Here is a 19,865-nt window from a genome sequence, read left to right as displayed (position 1 = left end):
ATTTGACCTCAGCTCTGGTATTTACTACCATTTACAAATCATTTAAGCTGCTTAGCCCTCACTGTCCTCATTTGAATATGAGGGTGGTGGACCAGATGACCTGTAAGGCAATGCTAGCATTGGGATTCTACCTCTAGTCTTCCCTAGTTCTTGCTCTCAGATTCTTTGGCCCTTTTCAATATATAGTTGCTGTTAATATTCATTGTTAGGCTGAGTTGAAAATTGTTTTAATTCTAACTCTGCACTCAAATTGCTATTGGCCATGAGCCAGCCATTTGTTTTTCTTATTCCTTGGTTTTCCCAATTAGAGGATATGTCACCAAGTACTATATGTTGCATGCTACATTATTCACTTGTGGGTTAACTAACTCTATTATAAATTAACTGTGAATTATCCATAAATTACCATGTCACTGTCTTCTCACTCATCAGGATCTTTGGCTGATTTCTTTTAGTCACAAATGTGGCACACTTTAGGAGGTTCCTAGAGACTATGTAGTCTAATTCCTCTTCTTTTCTTCTTTCCCCCCACCCCCTCCTTTTTTAACAGTTGAGGAAACAACCAAATAATCTCAAGGAGATTTACTTGAATTTTCTGAAGTCATACAGGTATTAAGTGGCAGCATCATGCTTTGAACCCAGGTCTTCTGACCCCCAGTCTTGCATCTTTGCCTTTACCTTTGAACTTACTGATACACTTTGTATTTATCCAGAGCTCAGCTCAAGAACAAAAATTTTTGTTCCTCTAAAGCTTTCAATGCTTTCAACCTCAAATCAGGGGAGGAAGGGGAAGGGAAATTAGAGAGTACATGTATTTCCCGTTGTAGGTGAATATTACTATATTACTATTTTCAAAATTTAAAAAAATGAATCTTGGCGTAGCAGATAGAGAAACAACCAGCCGAGACTTGAGTTCAAGTTTAACTCTTGACACATGCTAACTTAACTTTTTGGTCCTCTAGTCAGCCCTCTCAGACTAGATGTTACAGAGAATACGCTACTTTATAGCATTTATGGAGGGAATTTCCTCATTCAAACGTTTCCTATATCAGTGAATCACAGGTCCTATCCCTATCCTTGTCCTTATATAGTATCCCAGCCAAACATGATTCCAGCTTTGAATACCTGTCTCTGTTTTCACATTGGAAAAAAAAGTGGGGGGAGTTGGTGTCAGAAATGGATATCCTTCTCATGCTACCTAGCCGCCTTCTCTTGTCTCCTTCAGCCCTTGGTCTGCAGCATGGGAGGCCTACTTCTCCTTTACCTCTTGGTATGGTCCTGGCTTGGTGTCATTTCTAGGGTTTACCACTATTTCTTTGCTCTGTATCAGAAGGGATATCACTCTGTATATTCGTGCATGTATAAAGTGGTATGGATTTTGCCATTAAGTCAGTGGTTGAGACTATAGGGGAAAATCATTGTTTTTATGGTGTTTGTTTGAATACTTCTTTTTCTGTGGAAAAGTCTAAAGTGAGGTGTGAGGGGCTTCTGAGCATATATTTGAGTGAAGATGTGTGTTTGATCAGTTCTCTGCTCCTAGGAAAAAGGTAGTTAGGTGTTTTACATGAATGGAATAAAGCCACATCATTACCTATCTTGGCCAAAAAGTAACACTATTTAGGTGACTTCTCAGTCACTTGTCATCCATGTTCTTGTATATCCCCATGTCACTCTTTTTATGAATTGCTCTTGTATTTATTTTTAGCAATACTTTTTAAGTGCTGGAGGGGAAAAGAACACTGGGAATAGAGAATCAACATGCTAAAAACTTAGCTATTACTTTTTAGAGTAATAGAATCTGAGCTGGGAGGGAAACTCAAGATATTGATTAGTCCTACCTTAATGTAGTCCTTCCTACAACTTAATAGGAATCCAACATCCCTGCCAAGTAGTCATCCAAACATATATTACCTCCCAGGCCAGTTCTTCTTATGGAAAACTCTAATTATTAGGAAATTTTCACACATCGAGCTAATTATTAGGAAATGTTTTTCTAATTACTTGAAAATTTTACACGTTGAGCTAATTATTAGGAAATTTTTATACATTGAGCTGAAATCCCTGATTTCCATCTGTTAGTTCTGATTCTGGCCTATGAAGACCAACATCCCCTTCCCCCCAAATAAACAAATAAACAAACCCCAAACCCAACAACTCCCCCTGCCCCAGATCAACAAACAATCCCTTTTCCCCATTCATTCACCCATTCAAAATTTAGCACTGGTATATATATTTAGTCCTGTGCTAGTTGACTGATGAGATTCAGAGCTTAGATAAGAAACTGTCTGCAGCTGTGGAACATATACAGTAGGAAGCGATATGAGAGAAATAGAAGTAATTGCCTACACTAGCAGAAGTCAAATACATCAGACAATTGCAAAACAAAATAGTCAAAAAAAAAAAGGTCTTATCATAGGAATCAGGGAAGGGTGTTACAGAGAAAATGACATTAAAGTTGAGCTTTAAAGGCTGGATAGGAATTCAAAAGGTAATACCTATTGTGAAGAACTTTGAATGTCATTGAATGGAATTTTAACTTCAATAAACATTAGGGAGCCATTCAGACTTTTTGAGCAGAAGATGAGTATCTATATCATCTCTATACAAGAAGTAAAATTCAGGGAACTACGTGAAGGATAGATTGAAGTGGAGAGAGTGTAGACAGGATGTCCTGTTAGATAGCTGTTGCAATAGTCTAGGCAGTTTGTAATGACGGCTTTAACAGGAAAGTCATTGTGAAAAATGTGAGAGACCTTTCTTGATTTCTTCAGTTGTTAGTATGTTCCATCGTCCCTAAATTTACTGTGTATTTACTTTGTATAGGTTTAGCATTTACTGGTCAGTGCATATTTAATTTCTTTCTAGTGGAATGTAAGCTACTCAAATGTTGTCAGTGTTGATAATTTTTGTCTTTGTATGCTTAGTGCCTGACACAATATTTGGTACCTAGGAGGGCCATAATAAATGCTTGTTGAAGTGGACTTAAATTTAATTGCAGAGGTAGAATTGGTGGGCCTTAGTATGAGAACTGGAAATAATTGATGAGTGATAAAGAGAAGTAAGATCCAAAACCACCAAAATTTTGAACATGAGTCCCTGAATGAATGGTGGTTCTGTAGACAGATGAAGTAAAATAAGAACGAGGACTAAGTTTGAGGGAATTACAAATTTAGGATGGGGATAGAAGCCCAGTGGCATGGGGTTGAGAGGAAAGTAGATAGTGAGAAAGCGGAGATGATGCAGACAGATTTTTCAAAAGATTTAGTTAGTGAATGGGAATGGGGTTAGAGAAACCAGAGCATGTGCTTTTGTTGATTGCATGAGTCATTGGAGAGGGAAAAATTAAAGGTGTTAGAGAGGGAGAGGTTTCTACTGTAGCAGAATCTATGACATGGGTGAGAATGGGTGAGAACAGGTAGAGGAACTAACATGAGGAGTAAGGGATACTCTTTCTGTGATTAGAGAGTAGAAGAAAGAAAAGGTGATGAGGCTGGAAGTTGGAGAAATGCAGGACTAAGGGAATTCCTTATGGATGGCCTCAGTCTTCTCCATTAAAATGAAACTAGGTCATTTATAAGTTGGGGCAATGGGGACAAGAAGAGAGAAAAATAATTTTGGAGTGCTCGTGCAGATTGAGAAGTTCAAGTCAGTAAATATAGAGTAGAAGAGATTATTGAGCATCATCAGTAAGAGCTCACCTGAGGATATCTACCATAAATTTCTAGAATGTGCACAGTCTTTAGGGAAGCCTTGCAGCCCTGGAGCATAAGTAGCTCTATCCCTAGGAGTGAGGATTCCCTGATCTGAGTGGTGCAAGTACAAGGACACAGGGAATCCTTAAAGTAGTGGTCAATCATGTGATCAAAGCAGAGAATGAAGGCAAATGAAGCCAGAGCTGAGGAAGAAATGGACTGGGAGAATAAGGATGGGTCAAAGAAGTTATGTTACAATAAGGTAAAGAGTAGAATTTCATTTGATTATTGATATTTGTTGATAACCCTTAGTGTTATTATTTGGAAGCCACTCACTGGGTAAATTTAAGCAAATTATTTCATCTCTTAAAGAGATATTTGTTAAGCACTCTCTATGTGCAAAGTGCTGTGTTGGGGATAAAAATATAAAAGCAAAGATAGTCCCTGTCCTTAAGGAATTTATATTTTAATAGAGAGAGCATATATAGGAAAGTGCTGGCCACTTTGGTTTGGAAAGTTACAAAGATGTGAGTGGAACCAAAGGACAGTCGATTGATGTACCTTTTTTTTTCTTTTCATTTATTTCATTAAATTTCTTGATTACATGTAAAAAAAATTTAACAATCATTTCTTAAAATTTTGAGTTCCAAATTCTCTCTCCTACCTCTCCCCACTCTTTGAGAAGGCAAGCAATTTTGTATTGATTATACATGTGAAGTCATGAAAAACATTTCCATATTAGCCATGCAACAGCAAAAAAAAAACACTGACAAAAAAGCAAAACATACTCTTTCTACTAGCAATGGAAATAGTGCTTTAATTATGATTCAAGGACTTGAAGGGTATGTCAGAGTGCCCACTGCATATATATGTTCATAGCAGCAAGGTAGCTAGTAATGTTATAAAATGTTACCAAGTGATTAAATAAGTTAGAATAAAACTCAGCTACCTGTATAAACTTGGGGGAATCACCTCATTTTTCCAGATCTTAGGTTACTTATCTGCTACATGAGAGGATTGGAATTGATGACTTCTCAGGTCCCTTCCATTCTCAATCTATCATCTCATGATCCTAAAGGGTATTTTCCAAGAGACTTGCAAATATTTTATATACCACTCCTTTGGGGGTAAAGTAGAGAAAACTATGCTTGATTTGTCAAAGTTAATACCAGAGACAGAGAGAACCAATAGCTTTATTCATGGTCACTTTGTTGATCATATGTAGCTTATACTGAAGTCCAGGAGTCATCTCAGGCCTCTATTCACAAAATCATACAAATTGGATGGTAGGGATTGGAAACTTTATACATATCTGAACTTTAAAAATTAATACCAGTGAAAACAACTAATATTTAGTTATGCAATATTGTTGTGTAGTAATATTTCATTAAATTTTTAGTGGACATTTTATATTGGTTTTTGTTGTTTTCCTTTAGTTGATTGAAAATATTCTAATGTTAGAGAAGCATAGAGACAGTGTTTCAGAAATCTAACCTTCTCTTTAGAACAGGCTTTACAAAAGCAACTCCTGAAACTTTCCCTGCTCCAATGTGGATACAGATTGTCTCCATTTAGTCTCTATTTGGCCACACGAATCTTGTATTTATTAAATATCTTTGTACTCAGTTTTCTTCATCCATTTGGGCAGAATCTTTATGGTGTATGATTCAGTGCTGCCTGCACCTATCTGGGAAAGATAGAGCAGTGCTCAGCTTCAATGAGCCCATCCCTTCAGATTTCTGAGTAAAGCAGTGTTTTTATTTAGTGATGGGGGCATTTTGACATGCCAAGTGGAAAACTGTTGGACATCATAATTTTGATACAAACTCATTGACTTCTGGCTACGTAATTCATTTGATCAAGAATTTTTATTCACCTAATTCTTACTACCTGCAAGGCACCGTAATAAGTTCTGAGGATCTACAAATGAAAAGCATCACAGGACTTGCCCTCAAGACCCTTACAGTTTACTATGTGATAAGCAGAGATCTGTTTGCTTTACCTGCTTGATAAATTCAACTGAGATATTCTTTGATGGTTTGATCATGGAACACATGGAAACAACCCAAGTGTAGTTAATCCCATTAGCCTCTAGTATCAGCAAGAGAGAAAAGCTGCTTGTTTTTCTCACTTTATTTCAGCCTGTAGCCTTTCAGCTCTTTCCTTCTTTGCCAAAGTGATTTTCCTAGAGTAGGTCTGACCACTTCATCTTCTCTAACACTTAATAAACTCCAACGGCTCTCTATTATCTTCAGGATCAAATAGAAAGTCTTCTATTTAATATTTAAAGCTCTTCATAATAGCCTCCCCTTTTCTCTGTCCTCTACCCCCCAACCTCCCCCACACCTTTCCAGTTTAATTACATTGTGCTTCTCTCCACAGTCTACAGTATAGATACATGGGCCTACTTGCTCTTTGCTGAACATGGCCTTCCATTTCCCACCTCCATGCCTTTGCCATAATGGCTGCCCCCTCTGTCTAGAATAGTCTCTCTCCTCATTAGTTTCCTTTGTCTCCTTCAATTTTCAGTTTATATTCCACCATCTCCAGTAGGCTTTTTCAGGTTCCCCCAGTTACTATTATCTTCGCTTTGAGATTACCTACTGTCTTACTTTGTATATATCATATATATAAGTAGTTATTTACATGTTGGGCACAGCATCTTCCTGAGTTCAAATCTGGCCTCAGACACTTAGTAGTTGTGTGACTCTGGGCAAGTCACTTAACCCTGTTTGCCTCAGTTTTTTCATTTGTAAAGTGAGCTGGAGAAGGAAATGGCAAAGCATTCAATATCTTTGCCAAGAAACCCCAAAATGGGGTCATGAAGAATCAGAGACAACTGAAATGATAGAACAATTTACACGTTGTCTTCTCCAATAGAAAGTGAGCTCTTTCAAGGCATTTTAACCATTTTTTAATTGTGTGTCCTCAGTGCTTAGCAAAGTTTCCAGCACTTAATAAATGGTCAGTTAATGCTTCTTTGATTGATTAATTTAAAGGTGGATAAAGTTCAAGAATAGTTTTGTTCTCCTTCTCCATCTTACCTTGGCTTAAACTTCTGAATGGCTTTCTATAATTATCACTCAAACCAGGTATATGATTTGGGATTGGTCTGTTGGAAATAATAAGCGCTTTACCATTCGGCAGGCATTGCACGTGTAAAGTTTAACAATGAATTTGCATCGTCAAGCACATCTCAGTATTTGACCTTGAGACTCATGGGAGACCAGGCACTGCAGATTTCCATACTTGCCCTTGAATTAGGAGAGAGTGGATAATGAATTAATAGAAATTGATAAAGAGCATTTGTCAGGCAGTAGCTGAGGTCATGAAGCTGGTATGCGGAAACAGTGCCCATAGAACATGTGTAACACATAACTGCAGCCATGAGAGAGGTGGGTGGGTCATCCAGGCAGGAAATTAGCGTAAGAAGGAATGTTGGCTTTCATCTTCTCTGCATGCAGCTTCAGAATCAGGAACTCACTGAGAGAAAACACAGGGAAATGCTATAGGGAAGATGCATGGAGTAGATGGTATAGCAGCCCTATTGCTTTTACCTGAAAGATACTGAAGTTAGTACAGGCTGGTCTTGTCTAAAAAAGAAATAGAAATAAAAACATTTGTAGTAGGAAATGGTTGCCACTTCTGTGAATCTGCCTAAAGTAGCTGAGAACAAAATAACACAAGCTAGGAGAACTCCCCTTGAAATTTCTGTTGGTCTGTTTATTGGTAGTTACTGCATATTGAGGACTACTGTGCAGAGAAGTGAATCTGTCTATAATAAGGTATATTAGGCTAGAAGGATTTAGATGATAATTATTGTGTTAGGATATTTCCAAATAAATGCCGAAGGAAAATCTGGAGCACTTAAATTTGAAGATTCCCTTTCAAATTGCAAAATTCTCATTCAAGAGCAATTTCTGTTTGAATTTTCAGGTTTTTGTGCTTTATTGAATGCCAAATTTTGGTTGGGGATAGACTTTGTGATTCTTGTTTCATATTTTAATAGTTGGCTTAAATATTGACTATACTTTTTTTTTCAACTATCAGGCATATGAAAATAAGACTAAAATTGCTAAAAACATTTAATGCGTATTTTGTTTTTGACTCAAGCTTCTTTTTTTTTTTGACACATTGCCATAATTCATGTATACCTCAATGCTTGCACTGTAGAGAATGCAACTGATAGCATTAGCATTTACTTAAAAATTATTTTTCTTTAGTCATTCTTGCAAGTTTTCGTGTGTGGTCCATGGGAAGGGAGTCCTGAGTGGATTTTATTTTATTTTATTTTTTGTAGGTCTGTATTCAGTAAATTCACGGTGGTGTAGAAACATGAATTGCAATTTCTTTTTAAAAGGCAAGATCCAGAACTTTTGACAATGTTAGTCTTTTAGTGTTAGGTACCAAGATAGTGTAAGTGGATGTGTCATAGCAGCCTGGGGTGTTGCTAGCTTTAGTTATTCAGTAAAATTGTGTTACCTATCTGTATACTATCAGCTAGGCTGCAGTTTTCCACAGTTCTAGATATAGCAGCTCATGGAGAAACTGACATTCCATCCCTGAGAAGTTGCATTCCTATGGGTAGTTTCACTGACATAAAAAAGGAATGTGGAGGCCCATACAAAGGGTGGATTTTGAGGACATTGACAGAACAGTCTTCTGTGCTCTGCAGTAGACTGTCTGCCTGGGAAACTTGAATACTCAATGGTAGCATACATCTCAAATATTCGTGGGGTAGGGGGAGAAAATATTTAGGGACCATTAGGACATACTGACTCCATCATGACTGTAGTGAAGAACTGGAAAACCACCCTGCTGTTCAGTATGTGATTTCTTAGGAATGGGCTTATCTACTGAAACAACTTCAAATGTCTTTTGGCATCATATGAGGTCATTATGGAACGTAATCTCCACATTTTCTGCTTTTTTTTTTCTTCTTTCTGTGAGTTCTGATCCCCAGGGAGGAAACAGATGATATTGCATATGGAAAATATGCCCCTCTTTTCTGTGGTATGTAAAAAAGTTAACAATTAATTTTGAGTACTTCTACTAACTATTAGCTTATCTATACATATATTTTACTGACTACTTGTTATATGAAGGGCTGAAGGGGTTGACCACTGAAGTCTCTTCCATTTCTTGAGAAGCTGAGAGTCTGAATTTTACTTACCATAAGGTCAGCATTTTGCAGCCATAGAAATATTCAACTTTATAAATATTTATAAATATTTGATAATTTATAATTCTCCAACTTATTTGATATCAAAACAAAGAATAATTTTGGCTCACCTTTGCTTCTGAACTCCACATGCTAATTAAGTATAAAAGAAGATGCTTTGGAATATATCCTGGATACTACATTGCTCTATTTTGGAATATCTTTTAAGGTAGGAGAGAATGATTTGATTTTTAGGAACCTCATAATGAAAGAACTAAATCCAGCTCTCATAAGGAAATGTTTAGAGATAAACTGACAGGAAGAAATCTTAATTTTAATAATTTGTAAATGTTTGGATTTTTGAAAACATGATTATATTTTTGGGGGGAGGATGGGTAGTAGAGTGATGTCAGTGATGTAAGTTGGGTTTGAAAGTGAGATTGTTGCCACCTTCTTAGCCCCTAATTAAATGTATGGAAGCTGGAGAGTCACACTGAGATCTGATGGGTGTAAGGACAGTGTCAGCGGCACACTGAAGGACTGGTGACAGGAAAGAGAAACAAAGAAGAGTTTATTGCTCACATTCCCTGATGGCAAATTTATGTGGGCACTCTTTTTGGTAAAATAATCTAGTTTCAGGTCACCATTCAATGTAGCCATGGGTAATAGATTTCACACATTCAGCAGTTTTCTTAAAAACAATGGGGATTAAAAAAAGGGTTAGTTCAGAGGAAAGTTGGTGTTAACCACATAAATATATAAAGAGCTTGTGTAGTACTTATTCAAAGTGGGACTCTTTCAGAGGTGTCAAGGCCTGGAAATGTTAGGGGTAGGGAGAAACTCCCTTATGCAGCTGAACCAGATTAAAATGTAATTGGGAAATGTTTAATAAAATAATAAAAATACAGTGCAATGTAGATAATTTTAATTTGTAGCTTTTCTGTGGGGATCCTTTTCTACCCATAGTATATTGGAGAAGAGGTTAAGCAGATAAACCCCATAAATCTTTTGATTTGATCTTCCTAACTAGAGTTTCTTTACTAGCTTACTAGTAAATGGTAGCTCTTCTTCTTAGGATACTCATTTCTTCTCCATTTCATTTTTACTTCTGTCCTAATGTAAAAGCATTAGCAGTGAATTCAAAGAGATTTGGACTAGAACGGGATGGGAAAGGGTGAAGAGAAAAGCACTTCAATTCTTGAAGTATGTTGTATTTTAATAGACAGTTTTAGGGAGCTCCTAGAAACAAAAGAATGATGACCTCTCAGCCAAGCTTCTTGTAATGAACCACTTTGGACTTTGGTAGAGCAGTCTTTCAAAGGAAAATAATCATTTTTACCTTCATTTAAGTTTTAATACTTAGAACTATTTATAACTTTTGGTTTTATATAATCTTTGCTTCCAAAGATATTCCTCACCTCCTCCCTTCCCTTGTAATTAAAAAAAAAATTCAATTTACCAAAACTAACAAATATATCAACCCACTCCTAGTTCCTTATCTTTCATTGAAGGCAAAAATGTACATCTTTATCTCCTGTCGGAAGTCAAACTTAGTCATTAAAATTATGAATATTGAATATCTTTCTTATTATTGTTCTTTCCATTTATATTGTGATTGTCATTGTATATATTGTTTTACTTTTTTTTAAGCTTCATTCTGCATCAATTTTTAAAAAATTCTTCTTATGTGTCCCTGAATTCATCACACTCGTTGTTTCTCATGGCACAATAAATATTCCATTACATTTGTATGCCATGATTTGATTAGCTATTCACTCGATTGATTCAACTACTTCATTTTATGAATGGGGAACTGGGGCCCAGAAAAGTAAAGTACTTGTCCAAGGTAGCGTAAGTAGTTGGTGAGAGAGCCAAGATTTGCACTCATGACTCCATTTGGACTCAACTCCAAATCTAACCTTCTTTTCCACTATCCCATGCCACATCTTATAGGTCGTGGCTATGATAGACATGGTGGTGGACCTTGGAAACTATAACCTCAAGACCAGGCCTCATTTTCCACATCAGTAATAGGAAAGATTTGGGTTAGATGACTTCTGTGGTTCCTTCCAGCTGTAAATCTGTGATCCAGTGAATGTTATGGCAAGAACTGACCTTGAATTGCTATGTGTGACTAATAGATAGCTAAATAGCTACACTGGCCTGAGAGTCAGGAAGATCTGAATTCAAGTTATGTCTCAGACACTTATGAACTGAGTGACCCTGAGCAAATCATTTAAACTCTGTCTGCTCAAGTTCCTCATCTGCAAAATAGGGATAATAATAGCACCTACTTCCCAGGGTTGTATTGAGGATGAAATTAGTTATTAATATTTGTAAAGCACCAGGCAAAGCTTTAAAGTGCTGTATAAATGCTAGCTATCAGAATCATTATTATATATAATATGGAATAATGAATGCCAAGTGTTTTTTAAAAGTAGGTGCAATGGAACTTTTACAATTGTAATATATTTTTGTTTCATTCTGTGCACTACTCTCTTTCCCTGACTCAGGTTCTACTTTGATGAGTCCTTGGACCAGGAAGGTTCTACCAAGCTTGATAGCTTTAAGTATAGATCTGATCATAGATTCAACTTCACAGAAGCTCATTATAAGTAGTTTGGCTAGAGTGTTGCATCTTTAGTCTCCAGATACTCAGAAAACAGTCTAATGAATTAATTCTCTTAGTTTTTGAGATATATTTGGGAAAGCCTGCATTTTCTAAATCAATCAACAGATGTTTTTAAATTGCCACTATATGCTAGGTACTGTGTTATGTGATAGATAGAAAGACAAAAGTAAAATATTCCTTGCCCTCAAGAAAATTTCATTCTGACAGGGTTAAGCTTCCTTTTAGACTGATAACAGTCCCCTTCAACTCCAAAAGGGATTAGTGAAAAGACACTGGATTTGGCATCAGAAAACCTGGCTATTTTACTTACTAGTCATGTGATTTTGGAAAAGGCAGTTCATTTCTCGGAACCTCTCTTTTTTTATCTATAAAATGAGGATTGTCATCTTTGTATTGCCAGTTTCATAATAGGTAAGAGAGAGGAAATATGGCATGGTTGAAAGAGCCTAGAGTCTGGAGAGATCTGGGCTTGACTCTTTGCCTCTAACATTTGCTAAGCATCGCCATAAGTAAGTCACTTAGTTCTCTTAGACTTTGTTTCCTCATCTGTAAAATGAACATATTAATACCTTTAGTGCCTAGATCACCAAGAAAACCCCAAATGGGATCACAGAGAGTCGGACATCACTGAACAACAAAAACAACCAGGCACTAAGGAGGGTGTAGTTGAGTTGTTTACAGGGATCCTAAAGGGTGTTCATGAGGATCAAGTAATATGTGTGAAGCACTTTAAAAATGCTTAAGTACTGTATAAATGTCAGGTGTTTTTTTTTTTCAGTTTTATTCATGTGTTTTATTTTTACATTAAAAAGATTTACAAATTATTCCTTTGTGAGAGATCTCTTATAACAAAATAAGTTAATTAAAATGAACAGAAATCTGTTTTCTTTCCCTCCCATCCAGTACCATCCAAAAAAAAAATCTAATTCCTTGAAATAAATGTGCAGTCAAGTAAAGCAAATTCTCTCTACAAAATATATATGTACACACACACACACACACACACACACACCCCACACCTAAAGTAAACCCTAAAACCATCACTTCTGTAATTATTAAGATCAAATAAAATAATACATATAAACCACCTTGCAAATTATAAAGCATGGTAGGTAGAGTAGAAAAGATTTGGTTTGGGGTCATAATACTTGGATTTGATTCTTGGCTCTGCCCTGGAGCCAAGACATGTTTCTGTACTTCTGCCTCCTCATCTGTGAAATGGGGGAACTGGTCTAAATAAGCTGAGATCTCTTCCAGGTCTAAGATGCTAAAAGTATTATTAAATAGATTTAACAGATGAGGAAAAGGAGGTTCAGAGAGGTGGAATAAATTGTTTAATCCGACACAGCTTGCCAGCAATGAAACCAGGTTTCAAGTCTAGGTATTCTGCCAGGTTTTTGTACCAAAACATAGTAGAGTGAAAATACTTGCCCTGTAGTTTTAGTTTTTTCTCTCTTTATTTTCAGTTTATAATTTATAATAATCCACCTTTTTATTTTCTCTCCACTCCATAAGGTTGAAAGTTGGATGGGTGATAATTCTGTCTTGTAGTGTTTTTATTATTTGTGTGCGTGTTAAGGCCAGGGCTTGAATTGTTCCTTTGATTTCTCCAGGGTAGTCAATAGCCTTTTTAAACTTTTCTTAATTTTGTAGAAATTTTTTTTATAGTGAGTGTGTGTGTGTGTGTGTGTGTGTGTGTGTGTGTGTGTGTGTGTGTGTATGTGTGTTGGAGGCAGTGTAGAAGAGTGAATATATGTCAGAATGCCTGTGAGCATTCATTTTGTAAATTGCCTGAAGTTGAAAATAGTTAGAAAGGAAGAGTCTATCTGTCTCTTTGTCTTTTTGGCAATCATGGTTTTTTTGTTTTGTTTGCTTGTTTTTGTGAGAAGTGTGTTATGTGTGTGCTGTTATTAATTTTACTGTGTTTTGCTTCTCTTCTTCCAGGTTGTTTTGCACTTACGTGTATTTGCATTCCCAATCAATCTCTCTTTTGTTTCTTTGATGAATCTTGCCATTGTGGATTCCAGTTTTCCAGTTCTGCTAATTATTTCAGCTATGCAGACCATAAATTCTGCTTTATAATTCTTATTTTTCAATTAAGCCATTCAGGAAAATCCTTTTGTGGTTCCATGCTTTCCTAGGAGTCCATTGGGTTTTCCTTATCAGGGTTTGAGGCATTTTCCTGTGTCTTATATTATTTACTTATAGATGTCTGTATTCTTTTTGTTGATTTGGAGGCCATGTTCTTTCTGTTTTTAATATCATCCCTGTTGGTTTATCTGCTTATTCTCAACTGAGTTTTCTTTCTCCTGTGATCTTTAGTAATATCATACCTTTTTCTTGATATTCCCATTGCTTTCTGACTTCCTTCTCTTTTTTTTATATTGTGTTTCTCTGGGAATTGGACCTCAAAGTTGTCTTGGCCTTCTTCTATACTGGGCAATTCATGTTTCATTGACCTCATTCTCTTCCCCAACTGACCTCTTCGGGACCTTTTACTTCAGCCAGGCTCAGTACACATAGTGTAGCATCCTACTTCAGTTTCTTCTGTTCTTCAGTTATCTGTCTGAGTACTGTTGTAGCTCAGATCAACTGCTGTCCCAGCCACAGTAAGAGGATGGATATTTGGTTTTCTGAGGCACTGGGAGGATGCTGGGGGTGGAATTGAGTTCTGCTGTAAATCAGTTGCAGACCTACCAGAATATAGTCGTGGTGATGGTGCTGCCAAGTTTAGGATTTAGTTATGTTTTGTCACATTATGTCGTCTTCGTATTCTGGACCAGTGGTGTCAAACGCAAATAGAAAGTCAGGGACTTAGAAACTACAAATTAACATTACCTATATTTTATCATATTTTACTTATTTTGTTAAACATTTCCCAATTACATTTTGGTCTGATTGGACCCCACACTCAGGAGTTTTGCAAACTTACAGTGAAATTGACACCTCTGTCCTAGACAGTGAAATAGTTAAATTTGTTCCATCTGTGTGTCATGCCATCATTTCACAATTTTACCAGGGATTTACTCTCCAGTTAGGAGTTGATATTTATCAGTTTAGTTGCTTGCTCTGTTGGTTATTGATCTGAAGGACAGGGAGGCAGCATGATACAGTGAAAAAGGCAATAAATGTGAAGCATTGCCCTTATAGTCAAGGGAAATTAATTCAGATTCCTTCCACCTACTATTTATGTGACCTTAGACAAGTTACTTAAGTTTTCTGACCCCCAGTTTGCTCATCTGTAAAATTAGGAAGTTGGAATAGATGAATTCTAAAATTACTTCTAAGTCTAGACTCCAGAACTATGATCTTTCAATAGAAATGAGTTAATCTAGCAAATGTGAAAAATTGAAATCTTTCTGATGGTACTTCCTAGTAGACTTCATAAGAAGAAAGAAGGTTGTAAATGTCATCTTTTTATGTCAGAAGTTCTTAATCTGTGTCCCACAAACTTTTTATTAAAAAATATTTTTATAACATTATTTCAATATAATTGATTTTCTTTATAATCCTTTGTATTTTATTTTATGCATGTATAAGCATTATTCTGAGATGGGCTCTATAGTTTAACCAGACTGCCAAAATGGTCCATGACACAAAAATTGTTTAGCAACTCCTGGTTTTTTATTTTGCTTTATATACCTTGACTTTAAATACAAGTCATATATAAGAGTATATATTTGACTCCTATACCTGGAAGATTTTTTATTTCATCCCATGAACACTGCTCATAATTTGTTGTAGACTACAAATGGAGGAAAAAAGCTTACTAGAATTCCTTCCTTCCTTCCTTCCTTCCTTCCTTCCTTCCTTCCTTCCTTCCTTCCTTCCTTCCTTCCTTCCTTCCTTCCTTTGTTCATCCCACCCTCCCTCTCTTCCTTCTTGTTTCCTCATTCTTTGCCTACTTCCTTGCTTTCCTCTCTCCTTCCCTCTTTATTTTTCTGTCTTCCTCTTTTCCTCTCCCTTTCCATCTTCATGCAAGAAGTGCAGTGGCCACTCATGTGTCCAGTTCCACTGCTAATAGCCATGAAAGCTTAGACAAACTTCATTTTAAACCTGGACCAGAGTCTTTTTGGGTGGGTGGATGGATTATTATTTTCTCACTAATAGAATTTTTAAGTAATCAAAATGGCTGTGGGAGAATCATCAGTAATTGCCGCGCCCCCCCTCCCCCCCCCCCCCGATTGTACTATTAGCTAGTTAGAAATTTTTTGGAGGAGGGGAAAAATTATTCTTATTTATCCTGAAATTTATGACTGATCATTTAGGTTTATTATTATTGTTATTATATTGTTATAAATATTATAAAAACAATATTGTAAATAATGTTTACTACAAAGAATACCACAGAGGTATGTAGAGGAGAATGGAAGCATTAATACATGTGTCAGGTTATATCCTATTAGGAATGAGAGCAAGTAATGTTTGTAACATGCACCACTACTTTTTTCTGCTTTGGTCCCCAGTTCGTTTCAACAAACATTTATCAAGTGATTTCACTTGCATTAAGCAACATGTATTCTCAGGTCTTCAGTCTCTACCTATTGCTTTTGTTTTTAGACAACTATGAGTGGGATGGGCAATCCCTTTCATCATTCTAGGTTGTAGGTGGAAACAAGTGGAGAGTGTATGGGAGCATTCTCTCTCTCTCTCTTTCTTCCCTCCCACCCTCTATAACAATTGTGTCACAAAGTTTCTACTACAGAGCAGGTTGCTCTTATCTTCATTCTGGTAATATAATGTAAAACATAACCAACTTCATTAAAGCAAAAGTCATTCAAGTTATTGAGTAATATAACCCCCTACGTTAACATCTAGTTGTATTCTGTTTTTTGTAAGGAAGAATTTAGGGGAAATGCAACCAGTTTAGAGTTTCATTTCTTGGAAATATCTAAATATTTCCAAGTATCATTGAAATTCAAAATAAACTTTTTAGCTGATGTAACCATTAATCTTTTGAAAGTTATTTCTGGGTCTGTTGTTATATTATTAAAGAAATTGGTAAGCATTAGCTACAACCTACCTGGTGCAATGAAGTATTTTAAAGAAGGAAATGATTTTATTTTTCAGTTTGAAAAATGGGTATAGTTTTAGTGTATAATGCATATACTACATGCATACATATTAGTATTGAAACAAAGAAGTCATCATGGAGTAGTGGATAGAGATCTAACCTTGAAGCCAGAAAATCTGGGTTCGAGTCCCTCCTCTGATATATACTGGCTCTGTGACCCTGGGTTTAGGGTTCATTTACAAAAAAATAGTGCTGACTTATACCGATAGAATTTTCTTATCTGGGAGTTCCTTTATTTCACTGAAATCATAGGTCTAGTCTAGTGTTCTAAAAAATTATGATTGTTAGCACTCACTTCAAGGAAGATATTGGAAAAAAAAGTTGAACAGGATAAGATGGGTTGTGATCTGCATCCAGACAAGAGTATACACATTGATCATCAAAGTGTGTTGTAGTGACAAACTAAAATATCATTATCTCCGTTTCTCCCCTTTCCTACCCTCCCAAGAGGGTTTCCATCACTTAAAACTAGTAAGTTGAAAAAAAGAGGGGAAAAAAACATTCAGCAAAACTAACAAATTAAAGAAGTATCTTTATGTTATATTTCCTATCCACAGTCTCTCATATCTGCATAGAAGGTGGAGTGAGGCCGCCTCATTTCCCTTCTCCGGGCACAAAATTTGATCATTATAATTTTACAGCATTCAGTTTCAGTTGGTCTTGTTCTTAACATTTACATTGTTGTAGTCATTGTGTATATTGCTTTGCTTATCCTGCTTACTTTGCATCATTTGTGTGTGTGTGTGTGTGTGTGTGTGTGTGTGTGTGATGCTTCTCTATGTTTACCATATTGTTTTTTACAGCACATTAACATTTCGTTATATCTATATATCATATCGTAACCATCTCTAACCATTGGGCTTCTTCTTTGTTTCCATTTTCTTGCTACTGCAAAAATTGGTGCCATAAACATTTTGATGTTTGGAGATCTTCCTTTTTTCACTGATCTCCTTCAGATATAGGTGTAGTAGAGAGGTCTCTGGGTCAAAGGGTATGGATAATTTTGTCACTTTCTCATTATACTTCCAAAATGCTTTCCAGAATGGTCAAACCAGTTGATGGTTTATCAGTAGTGCATTAGTATGTTCATCTTTCCACAGTCCACCCATCATTGATTATTCCAATCTAATGTCATTTCATTGAGTGGGAGATGAAAGGTTTTTTTTTTTCAACTTGCGCACTCAACTACGAATGCTACTTATTTGCAACTGCTTTATTTTTTCTTTCAGCATCTTGAAGGCATTGTCTCATTTATCTAGCATAGAATCCTGCACATTATAATCATTAATAAAGTATTATTGGATTTAACAGGACACTTAGACTTTTTCTCATGATTGCCTGATATTTTGTGGTTTGCTATTTTAGAGGGGCTTAGTTATTTTAAAATGGCACTTAGTTGAGTGGTATTAAATCTATGTTGCTGTTGTTCAGTTGTGTCCGGCTCTTCATGATCCCATTTGAGGTTTTCTTGGCAAAGATACTTGAGCGGTTTGCCATTTCCTTCTGCAGCTCATTTTACAGATGAGGAAATTGAGGCAAACACGTTTAAGTGATTTGCATAGCTAGGATCATTTAGCTGCCCGAGGCTGGATTTGTACTCATGAAGTTGAGTCTTCCTGACTCCAGGCCCTGAGCTCTATTCACTATGCCACCTAGCTTAGCTTGCTCCTATCATATCTATAAATTATCTCAAAAACATAATACTTAATGCACATTACAATTGTTTATCTGCTAGCTATGTGTGGTATTCAAGCTAGTTAAAGATTAGATGAAGCATGTATTTACTGCTAAATATATTGCAGTCACTATGCCAAATGCTTATTACTTAATCTGAAGGCATTTAGCAAGCATCCTTGGAAAATTCTGACTTAATCTAGAATATTAAACTTTAACTTTTTATGTCAAGTCTCTCCGTGTATTGATTTAAAAAATCAGTCTGGTTCAGGGCAGGCATTTATTTGTTTTTCCTATTCCTTTTATTTATCCAGTGGAATCTTTAGACAGGTGTTGGGAATGCCTTGAAACTCTGGATTTGCTTTGATTGTGTATTTTTCTTTCATAGTTTTGGCAAGCGTTCTGCAGGAAGCTTTAGGCGTGGCTGTGAATGCATTGTTTTAGAACCATCTGAAATGATTGTGGTAAGTATATTCCTCTGTGGTTTCTTTCACAAAACACTAAATTCCTCTAATAAATTGTAGTTTAAAAAAAGTTTGTGCCTATTCCAAGTAGGATTTTTAAAAATGACTTAATAGTGCTTTATATTATGTAACGTTGTATGTAATTGTGAATGGTTATTTCCTTTTAAGATTGTGAGGAACTGGATTGTTGTGCTTATTTGGGGGCTTCAGTTAAAGAGCCAAGAAGGCAAGTTGCTAAGTATGTTATTTCTTAAGCCTTGTGTATCAAACCTTGGTGTGCCTTTTAACTGAAATTTGGCAAGAATATTTGAATTGCAGTATTTAGCTCTCCAAATGCTGATTGAGATGAGAGGTAGAAATTGTAAATGAGTAACATGACATATCTCCTGAGAGCAAATATTAGATGTAAGGTAACTTTGACTTTTTCTTTTCCATTTTTAATTTAAAGAAAATCAAAGAACTTTTTAAATAATAGATTGGATTAGAAGAACCAAAGTACTCTGATTATTCTAATTCGCTAGATTAAAAGAAGAATGACCCAAAACAGAAAACAATTAACTGGAAATATGAATAGAAATGACTTTCTTTTTATTTATTTTTCCTCTGTAGGACTTCAGTATGCTTTAAATATACAGTTTGCTTTCTCTGTAAAAGTGGTTAATAATGTAATATTGCTTTGATTTTTCAGTCAGAATTAAAGTGTACAGGTAGGCAATAGATACGTGAGGCACAGGCAAATTCATAATAATATTTCTCCATGCTGCCATTTTAAAACTAAGTGATGATCTTTGAAAGTTGATGGTTGTCCAAACTTCTCATTACACACTGTGTTTTCTTGGCTAACTGGGCAAGTTTCTTCAGGGGGATTTCGGGTTCCATCCCCTGGTATTGGAGAGGAATTTCTGTAGTAATAAGATCTTGTTCATCACAGGGTTTGATTAAAGTTGTAGAAAACTCCTTGCTTGTAAAATTTCTTATGATTTCCTGGTCAACAAGAAAGTGTTAAGAGAGAGGTTGCTGGCAATGCCACAGTAGTTTCCGGTGGCAGGACTTTAAAAGCAGTCTCACCTCTTAGTGGGGATTTCGGGACCTAACATCATCATTTGTGGAACTCCCCAATGGATTTTTTTTAAAAAAATCCCCTGTAGCATTCCATACCTGCCTCCCT

General features: G+C 36.1%; 1 protein-coding gene across 6 annotated transcripts in view; it reads left to right on the top strand.

The window, feature by feature from the left end:
* Positions 1 to 19,865, top strand: part of RAPGEF2 (Rap guanine nucleotide exchange factor 2) — a 324,353-nt gene that overhangs the window by 161,892 nt on the left and 142,596 nt on the right. For all 6 annotated transcript variants that reach the window (XM_036762274.1, XM_036762270.1, XM_036762271.1 and 3 more), the window contains exon 5: positions 18,622 to 18,697. In XM_036762274.1, coding sequence (XP_036618169.1) covers positions 18,622 to 18,697 — 76 coding nt within the window. The remainder of the gene's footprint in view (positions 1 to 18,621; positions 18,698 to 19,865) is intronic.

Source organism: Trichosurus vulpecula, chromosome 6 (genome assembly GCF_011100635.1).
Source record: "Trichosurus vulpecula isolate mTriVul1 chromosome 6, mTriVul1.pri, whole genome shotgun sequence".
In the NCBI taxonomy this organism is placed as follows: domain Eukaryota; kingdom Metazoa; phylum Chordata; class Mammalia; order Diprotodontia; family Phalangeridae; genus Trichosurus; species Trichosurus vulpecula.
The sequence above is the reverse complement of the archived record's forward strand: the minus strand, read 5'-3'. Positions and strand labels throughout refer to the sequence as shown.